The 9,843-nt window shown below is 40.1% G+C and overlaps 2 protein-coding genes across 2 annotated transcripts in view; both read left to right on the top strand.

Annotated features, from left to right (window-relative positions):
- Nucleotides 1–1,520, top strand: part of mmp9 (matrix metallopeptidase 9) — a 12,697-nt gene extending 11,177 nt beyond the window's left edge. Inside the window, exon 14 of the transcript XR_004332723.1 lies at nucleotides 1,510–1,520. The gene's annotated coding sequence lies outside the window, so the exon portion shown is untranslated. The remainder of the gene's footprint in view (nucleotides 1–1,509) is intronic.
- The window catches only part of LOC116692533 (zinc finger protein 335), a 12,854-nt gene extending 6,280 nt beyond the window's left edge, over nucleotides 1–6,574 (top strand). The window contains exons 13-28 of the mRNA XM_032520903.1: nucleotides 171–247; nucleotides 442–602; nucleotides 695–918; nucleotides 1,036–1,135; nucleotides 1,239–1,327; nucleotides 1,429–1,682; nucleotides 1,789–1,903; nucleotides 1,995–2,195; nucleotides 2,571–2,713; nucleotides 2,836–2,975; nucleotides 3,126–3,223; nucleotides 3,351–3,437; nucleotides 4,516–4,599; nucleotides 4,698–4,757; nucleotides 4,887–4,992; nucleotides 5,852–6,574. Coding sequence (XP_032376794.1) covers nucleotides 171–247; nucleotides 442–602; nucleotides 695–918; nucleotides 1,036–1,135; nucleotides 1,239–1,327; nucleotides 1,429–1,682; nucleotides 1,789–1,903; nucleotides 1,995–2,195; nucleotides 2,571–2,713; nucleotides 2,836–2,975; nucleotides 3,126–3,223; nucleotides 3,351–3,437; nucleotides 4,516–4,599; nucleotides 4,698–4,757; nucleotides 4,887–4,992; nucleotides 5,852–5,973 — 2,061 coding nt within the window. The 3' untranslated portion in view covers nucleotides 5,974–6,574. The remainder of the gene's footprint in view (nucleotides 1–170; nucleotides 248–441; nucleotides 603–694; nucleotides 919–1,035; nucleotides 1,136–1,238; nucleotides 1,328–1,428; nucleotides 1,683–1,788; nucleotides 1,904–1,994; nucleotides 2,196–2,570; nucleotides 2,714–2,835; nucleotides 2,976–3,125; nucleotides 3,224–3,350; nucleotides 3,438–4,515; nucleotides 4,600–4,697; nucleotides 4,758–4,886; nucleotides 4,993–5,851) is intronic.
- Nucleotides 6,575–9,843: the final 3,269 nt, after the last annotated feature.

Consider the following 9,843-nt stretch of genomic DNA (forward strand, 5'->3'; position numbering starts at 1 on the left):
GCTCCCTTCCTTCTTTGAATGCATAATTTACCTTTTGTTGTGCAACAATGTTGTGCATAACTGTGACAATCCTTACAGGAAAAGTAAGTGCACTCATATTTATATGGACTTTTTTATCTACTCCAAAGTTCTCCATAACTCTTGGTGAAGATGACTTTCTGTCTTTGCAGTGTGGAAAATCCTTCAAGAAACGGTACACATTCAAAATGCACCTACTGACCCATATCCAGAGTCTTGGAGACAGCAAGTCAGTAGTGAAAACTTTTATTCTATCTCTTTAATTTTATCACCAGTCTGTATTTCAAAAACAGGGATGAAACAGAATTGTCTGATCAGCAATGTGGCCTAGAATATGCCTTAATCAGTATCAGTTATTTGTTGTCTGATGATGGTCATGATGATATCATTACAATTAATAACTCGTGGATATGCATGTGCCAGGTTCAAGTGTGAATTCTGCGATTACACTTGTGACAACAAAAAGCTGCTGCTCAACCATCAGTTGTCCCACACCAACGACCGGCCCTTCAAGTGTGACTACTGTAAATACTCTACTTTTAAGGAGGAGTTTCTGGTCTCCCATCTGGCCATTAAACACACAGGTCAGTGTGTCAGAAAGGCCTTTATCATCTAGTCAAACTAAAGCATGTCTTGTGTATGTAATATTGTACACTTTCAACAATTGTCTCTACAGGGGAGAAGCCTTTCTCCTGTGAAATGTGTCATTTCACAACCAAGCACAGAAAGAACTTGCGCCTACATGTGCAGTGTCGCCACCCTGAAACGTTTGACGAGTGGTCTGTGGCTCACCCTGAGGAGCCTGTCAGGAAGCGACGCAGACCCTTCTTCACCCTGCAGCAGATAGAGGAGCTCAAACAACAACAACATGACAACACACAGGATTTGCAGAACACTGTTGTAAGTCTTTTTGAGGTTTTCTGTTTTTTATTTCCAGCCCAATTTGTATTTAATTTTACAATGTGGTACATTTTATTGTATTGGGAGATAATAACTTTATTTCACCCCCTTCATTAGGTTGCAGTGGATTCTGCAACACTACAAGCCATGCAGAGAATAGAAAATGCCTCTGTGTCCCAGGACGCATTGGGAAACACCACCATCATCTATGAACAAGGTCAGTCCTCTTATCATTCAGGAGACATTTATACTATTTCTGGCAATGTGCGTTAACCTAAGGACAAATGCTGATTTTATTTTTTTCACCACACGCTCCTCAGTTGAATCCAGTGATCAATCCGCCCAGAATGCCCTTGACCTGCTGCTGAATATGAGCAATGCCCGGGAATTGGTTGGAAACGCCTTACAGGTTGGTGCTATAGCTCATCAAAAAATGGTGTGCGGCATTTACAGTATGTGGAAGCTTGCATTTTGAAAATAGTGTAAAAATGGACTGATTGTGCTCCTCAGGTGGCGGTGCTGTCAGAAGGCAACACTTTGGAAAAGGGCGCATGGAGTACGGTGACCACAGCACCATGCCAGGCACAAAAGGTTGTGACCTTCCATGTGTCTGAGAACGGTGAGACGGTGCTACAAGAGGCCTTCGAGGCAGCAACTTCTGAAACGGGAGAGCTCACCCAGATCGCCATAGAAGCCTACGAGGGCGGGGGGGAATTCAGTGTGGTTGAACAGGCGGCTGAAGAGATCCACAGCCCTGGATACAGGTAACATAACATACAGTTTGATTTTCTCAAGTGAACCAACAGATCTTGTTAGACTTGAAAAGACAGTGACATGATCTCTCAACAATCCATAATGTGGTCTTTACAGTAACGATGAGAGCAGTCCTTCTCAGGCTGTAGAAGTCTCCGGGTCAGAGATCCTGAAAAGTGACAAGTACTACCTTACTTCAGCACTGGCGGATGGTGTTCTGCAACAGGTTGAGGTAACTGCAAGAAATTGGTTGTTTTGGCATGTATATAGTTGTCTACACTGCGTATCCCTCCTCTCTGACTGTGTGGTTTGTTTCCTGTCAGCTGAGCAGCGAAGCTCCAGGCTCTCCCTCTGCTGCGAGCTCTCCCGGTGGTCTGAGCACTAAGAGGTTTTCCTGCCGAATATGCATGGAGTCTTTTCATGGACGCTCTGACATGGAGAACCACAAGAGGGCGCACCTGGACCCCAACACCTTTAAGTGTCCTGATTGTGATTTCACATCCACCTCCTGGCTCGAGGTCAAGGTGAGTCTCTCTAAATTGTGCAACTTTGTACTCAACTTTTTTTTTTTTTATCTTATCAAAAACACGTTTTTGATAGTTACTGTCAGTGCCTTTTCATTGAAAAGGCACTGACAATAATGCCCATCTAAAGTCATGAGCTTCCATAAAATGAGCCAAGATTTCCACAGTGGTCAGTAATGACACTCGTGAATATTCAACTGCTCATCCAATAAAGTTTTGACAGGATGTAAGACAGCTCAGCAGCATTGTCACCCTTATATAATGTGTTAAAGTAACAAAAACATGTTTATGTATCCTAAGGCATTTCTGTAATTTTAAAAGCAGTTATGTCTTGAAGACCTCTTCTGAATGTTATTGATCTCCTATTTATTTTAGACTCACATGGAGCAGCATTCCTACCTACGCCCTCACAAGTGTCCAAACTGTAGCTTTGCCTCCAAGAACAAAAAAGACCTGCGCCGACATATGATGACACACACCAATGAGAAACCGTTCTCTTGCAAACTTTGTGGGCAAAGGTGGGAGCTAACTGAAATTGTCACAAAGTTGTATTTGTATTATAACATTAGAAACTCATATGCAACATATTTATGCATTTGACCAGCTACCAATGTAGATGTGTTTTTGCCCAATATTTCAGGTTTAACCGTAATGGCCATCTGAAGTTTCATATGGAGCGTCTCCACAATCAGGATCAACCCACTCGCAAGAGCCGTAACGCCACATCTCAGCAAACCATCATAGTGAACAGTGATGAGGAGGCCCTGGCCACACTACAGTGTAAGAAACAGAACCACATGAAAATGAATAAATTATACCAGGTATTAGGGTTCAAACTGGTTTATAGGTTACAGATGTACAGCAAAATCACAAAAATCAACCAAACTTTGTGTGTGTGTGTCTGTCTGTGCGTGTCTGTGTCTCTAACAGCCCTGCAGGCGCATCAGACAGCGATCACTCCAGAGCGGTTGCAGGCCCTAGGACAGGAGCACATCATTGTAGCTCAAGAACAGGCTCTATCAGACCAGGTACCAGCGTTCTCATTACACTTGAACATACTTGTAACTTAACCTAGTTTTCTTAAATTAACTATTTTTGCACACAGTGTATAGCCCCTCTGTGTTTTATAACCAAGTGCATTAATGTGTACATCAGGAGGAAGGCACATACATCCAGCAAATAACCACCATAGATGGACAGACAGTTCAGCACCTGATGACAGGAGAGAACCAGGTGACTGAGGTAAGGGCCAGAATCTACCAGGACAATAGTGAAATATCAGGGGGAGGGGGAAAAACAAATAAATAAATAAATAAATAAATAAAAAATATACTAACTATATATATATATATATATATATATATATATATATATATATATATATATATATATATATATATATATATATATATGCCAAAAGTTTGGACACACTTTGTCATTCAATGGGTTTCCTTTATTTTCATGACTATTTACATTGTAGATTCTCACTGAAGGCATCAAAACTATGAATGAACACGTGTGGAATTATGTACTTAACAAAAAAGTGGGAAATAACTGAAAACATGTCTTATATTCTAGTTTCTTCAAAGTAGCCACCCTTGCGTGACTCGATTGAACTTATCCTCAGAAGCAGAGGTGACTCTTGGTCTTCCTTTCCTGGGGCGGTCCTCATGTGAGACAGTTTCGTTGTAGCGATTGATGGTTTTTGTACCTGCACTTGGGGACCCATTCAAAGTTTTCGCAATTTTCCGGACTGACTAACCGTCATTTCTTAAAGTAATGATGGACACTCGTTTCTCTTTACTTAGCTGATTGGTTTGCCATAATATGAATTCTAACAGTTGTCCGATAGGGCTGTCGGCTGTGTATCAACCTGACTTCTGCACAACACAACTGATGGTCCCAACTCCATTAATAATGCAAGAAATTCCACTAATTAACCCTGACAAGGCACACCTGTGAAGTGAAAACCATTTCAGGTGACTACCTCATGAAGCTCACTGAGAGAACACCAAGGGTTTTGCAGCCCTATCAATAAAGCAAAAGTTGGCTACTTTGAAGAAACTAGAATATAAGACATGTTTTCAGTTATTTCACACTTTTTTGTTAAGTACATAATTCCACATCTGTTCATTTATAGTTCTGAAGCCTTCAGTGATAATCTACAATGTAAATAGTCATGAAAATAAAGGAAACGCATTGAATGAGAAGGTGTGTCCAAACTTTTGGCCTGCACTGTATATATACAGTTTAATAGATTAATAACACAGCCCTTATGATATTCTATAGCTTTCATCTCAACCCATTTGTCCTGTTCCAGGTTCAGTATATCATCTCGCAGGATGGAGTGCAGCACTTGATCCCTCAGGAGTATGTAGTAGTAGCTGATGGCAACCACATACAGGTCAGTGTATACCCTCATAAAAAGTCACCATAACTGATGGGTTCATGCAGTGTTTTAAGATGATGATGTCTGGTTCTAACTGCTCTTCTTCTCCTCAGATGTCAGATGGACAGATCATCCAGTATGAGCATGACGGGACCTTTCTGCAGGAGCAACAGGTAAGGCACATGTGGATCACTCTACAGTTTGAGATTGAGCTTGACAAAGTGAGGCAGATAACCTTTATTGCTCTTAAGAGGTTTTTGTTTTGACAAAAGCTCATTGCTCCATGTTGTTTATGTGTTCAGATTGCTGTAGGTCATGACGGTCAGATTCAGTATCTACCTGTGAGCTCAGAGCAGCAGATAGTGAATCCTGAAGATCTGGAGGCCGCTGCCCACTCTGCTGTCACAGGTTGGTTCTCTTAGGGAACACAATGCACTTCAAAGGTGCTGTAGGTAGGATTGTGAAGATCCAGGACTTAGCCAAAGAATTTGAACATCGACAGCTTATCATTCCCTCCCATCCCTTCTGCTAAAGCCACAAGGGATAAAGAATGCATGTGCTTGAGCAGTGATTGACATGCAGATTGGTGCATCTGAACATTTTTTTTAGTTAGCTGCCTAATGTAGTTCTACTCAAACATTGGGTCAGTTTCACCAAATATGACAGAAAGTGAGTCTATACCTTATAAGTCTTACCTACTGCATCTTTAATTGTTTTATATTCAGTCCTCCGCCACACTGTTGGCTTGTTTATATTTGCCAAATTCATTCATTAATGACCTTTATATTACCTTTCAGTTGTTCACTTCTCACTTTAATATTAATGTATAAGATAAAAATAGGCTTGTGGAGATTTTATTCTTCATTTCAATTGAACTGATCATCAGGGACCATTTTGAAAATAGTTATGGTCTTTCATGCACATTTGAGTCAGAGCCAATCACATTTTATTTATTTGCTTTTTTAATGTGAATTTGTCTTTTTCTTGTGAGAATAAAAAAAAAAAAAAAAACACTGACGCCCGTGCTCTCTTGAACACACCATCAAGGAGGCAACAACTACTAAGGTCTAGATGCTTAAAAATGGTGAACATGCATCATTTATAGATAACGTACTAAAACATACCAAACCACCTGTGTGGTCCACACAGTGGGGTGACTAGTTAATATTCTAATCCATTAAGAATAATTTGAGCTTGATAATAACTATTTTGAACTACAGCACCCTGAAAACAAATCAAACTAAGTGGACAATCTTTGTTCTTGTAGCTGTAGCTGACGCAGCCATGGCGCAGACCCAGACAGTCTACACTGAAGCTACACCTGAACAGCTGGAGCAGCTGCAGCAGCAAGGCATCCACTACGATGTCATTACCTTCACAGATGAATAGACAGGTTTTTAAACTGGATGCACCCCACCACAAACCACTATGAGCCGACAAGTACAGTGACCTCAACTTATTTATGCATTCAGCTGGCTGTGAACTAAAATATTATCTCCTCCACGCTATCATCTACTCGGGGGCAGTTGCACTGTTTAATAGGATCAACAACTCTTTGTAAATTCAAAATATTGCACCCATTGCTTCTAACTTAATCATAGGGGCTGTGCATTTAATCTAGCAAGGTCGATCTGTTCTGTAATTGTAAAAATTGATTGTGTTTACTGCCTCAACTTCTTCCAATTTACAAGGTTATTAAAGACTAGTAAATGGCTTATCATGTTTTAGAAAATATACAGAACATCCAAATAAACATTTTAGTTTTTTTGAATGGAGTGAAATGAAAAGGGGAGTGTTTATTTTTGATCTGTAATAATAATGTTAATTGTTAGAGTGCCACAGTATTGTGTTTACTTAATATTAATATGTATATACCTTTTGCATTTGTCTTATGTTCCCTGATGGAGGATACATCTTGATTTGGTGAATATGAAGTGTTTAATAAGCTGAAAGCTGACACCAAATAAATCACTTTGTGTGTACTCTGTAATGTGTCCATAAATTTCCAGATTTTACTCTGATGGAATTTGTTCTTAAAGGTACCTATGTCTTACTTTGCACAATAGCTGCATTCTCACGATATCACAAGATCCCACGAGAATTGAGGGGTCACATATCACACGAAAATCCAAATTATCAGGCTATAAGTAATATGTTTGGATTTGAACTACCAGCTAACCAATCAGTGTAGGTTGAGGAGGTACTGGCAGCCAAGGGGCGTGGTTTAGGTGTGTGTGTTTAATGGACACGACTGTTTGTTTAAAAGTGTGGCGGACGTGATGGCAGATGGTTTGTCCAAAAATGCCTGCCCTTTTTAAAACTGTTTCCAATCAAGGCTTCTCAGATGGTTCTGTGTAACAAACCTTATGGCTCGTCAGGTTAACCTACAGTATATCTGCTCTAAGTTATTGAATTATGATGCAGTGGACACAATGAGCTGAAAGCCATTACAAAAGATTCACTCAGTTGCACATTTCAGTCAGAAATTATTTGATGCAACTCTATAGGCTGTAATTTGTGGTTTTATATTGCATTATAATGTGCTAATGGAAAATCCAATGTGTCAATATTTCTGCAATAGAAAAGGATGCAAAAAAAGGAACACAAGCAATGTAATGTAATCAAAGACAACCACACTACAAGCTACACCCTCAAAAATGAGCAGAGTTTAGTCAACATCCTCTGACTGTGTGAACATCATTAGATTTAGCAGGGTTATTGTATTAGGTTGCGTCATACTATACTGTGATGTTCCTGTTTCCATCCTCTGCATATCTTCATTATAAAATGTTAACTTTTGATTTGATTTCACTTCATTATCAGAATATTGTCCATTTTGTTATACAGAAATAAAAAACTCCTAGCCAATGAAATTGTGACGTTGTGTAAAACGTAAATAGCAAAATACAGAACACAATGATTTGCAAATCATTTCCAAACTAAACTAACTATAAACTTGATTGTTTTTTTTAAAAATAGTCACTCGTTTTGAATTGAACACGTTCCAAAAACGCTGACATAGCAAAAAAAAGTGGATATACACTCACCTATAGGATTTTTAGGAACACCATACTAATACTGTGTTTGACCCCCTTTCACCTTCAGAACTGTCTTAATTCTACGTGGCATTGATTCAACAAGGTGCTGAAAGCATTCTTTAGAAATGTTGGCCCATATTGATAGGATAGCGTCTTGCAGTTGATGGAGATTTGTGGGATGCACATCCAGGGCACGAAGCTCCCGTTCCACCACATCCCAAAGATGCTCTATTGGGTTGAGATCTGGTGACTGTGGTTGGCCATTTTAGTACAGCGAACTCATTGTCATGTTCAAGAAACCAATTTGAAATGATTCGAGCTTTGTGACATGGTGCATTATCCTGCTGGAAGTAGCCATCAGAGGATGGGTACATGGTGGCCATAAAGGGATGGACATGGTCAGAAACAATGCTCAGGTAGGCCGTGGCATTTAAACGATGCCCAATTGGCACTAAGGGGCCTAAAGTGTGCCAAGAAAACATCCCCCACACCATTACACCACCACCAGCCTGCACAGTGGTAACAAGGCATGATGGATCCATGTTCTCATTCTGTTTACGCCAAATTCTGACTGAATGTTTCAACAGAAATCGATACTCATCAGACCAGGCAACATTTTTCCAGTCTTCAACTGTCCAATTTTGGTGGGCTCTTGCAAATTGTAGCCTCTTTTTCCTATTTGTAGTGGAGAGGAGTGGTACCCGGTGGGGTCTTCAGCTGTTGTAGCCCATCCGCCTCAAGGTTGTGTGTGTTGTGGCTTCACAAATGCTTTGCTGCATACCTCGGTTGTAACGAGTGGTTATTTTAGTGAAAGTTGCTCTTCTATCAGCTTGAATCAGTCGGCCCGTTCTCCTCTGACCTCTAGCATCAACAAGGCATTTTCGCCCATAGGACTGCCGCGTACTGGAAGTTTTCCCTTTTCACACCATTCTTTGTAAACTCTAGAAATACTTGTGTGTGAAAATCCCAGTAACTGAGCAGATTGTGAAATACTCAGACCGGCCCGTCTGGCACCAACAACCAAGCCACGCTCAAAATTACTTAAATCACCTTTTTTTCCCATTCTGACATTCAGTTTGGAGTTCAGGAGATTGTCTTGACCAGGACCACACCCCTAAATGCATTGAAGCAACTGCCATGTGATTGGTTGATTAGATAGTTGAATTAATGAGAAATTGAACAGGTGTTCCTAATAATCCTTTAGGTGAGTGCAGTGCAATCAATTTAATGGTTCCGTTTTACCATTAATGTTTGACCCAGGTACACTGAGGCCTGCTAAGAACCCAAACTCCGATTTAGTAGTTTGACCTTATGAGTTTGACAGACTGAGGAACAAAAGAATTCCGTGTGACTCTAAATCTGTGTGATGGAAAAAGCTGATATTCTTCAAATAAAATGTGAGAGAGGTATCATACAGCCAGAGACAGCATTCTATTAGTATATGCAGTTTGTAGACTTGACTCAAGCTTTTGACCCACAATCATTGTCTAGCAGTCTAGCTTTAAGCTGAACAGAGAGACAACCGTACCATGCACTGATTCCATACTTCAAAACACTTTGTATTATAGATTGGGAAAATAATAATAGGATCTGTTTGTTTGCTCCTAAGGACCAGTCTCTTAAGAAAAGAAATGCCTTGTTGTGCCTTGCTGCAGTTATAATCAATATCAGTGATTTTCAACTTTTGGGTTGTGACCCAAAAGGTCGCGGACCCGTTCTGGGTGGGTTGCGGACAGCTGGTCAATAATGGTCTATTTAATACGCATTGGATTTTGGACTTGTTTTTATTAAAAAAGAAAAAAAATGTGGATGGACATGCGTCAGAGCCGTGCAGCAGTTTAGCGCCGTAGCAATGATAACCATCTTTTGATTAGCGTTCACTTTAGTTTTTGTTGATTGGAAGCAAGATGGTGATGGTTGGGTGTTTCTCGCCACTCTTGCAGTCAAAACGATCTTACTATTCAGCATGACCTATCTGTGGGAAAGTGGTTTCTCTACTTTGGTTTAGCTCAAGTCAAAGCAGAGAAACAAGTTGAACACTGAGCATGATCTGAGAGTAACTCTGTCTACTGTCACATGCCCAACTGTCTCATTGACTTCAACAAATGACAGGTTAGATGAAAACATCTCGTTTTTTTTGTTTTGTTATTTTTTCAATTTGTGCAGTTTTCCTATTTATTTTTATTCACTTATACATGCATGTGTCATGGTTCTCCTCAGT

This window comes from Etheostoma spectabile, chromosome 7, assembly GCF_008692095.1.
Source record: "Etheostoma spectabile isolate EspeVRDwgs_2016 chromosome 7, UIUC_Espe_1.0, whole genome shotgun sequence".
NCBI classification, from domain to species: domain Eukaryota; kingdom Metazoa; phylum Chordata; class Actinopteri; order Perciformes; family Percidae; genus Etheostoma; species Etheostoma spectabile.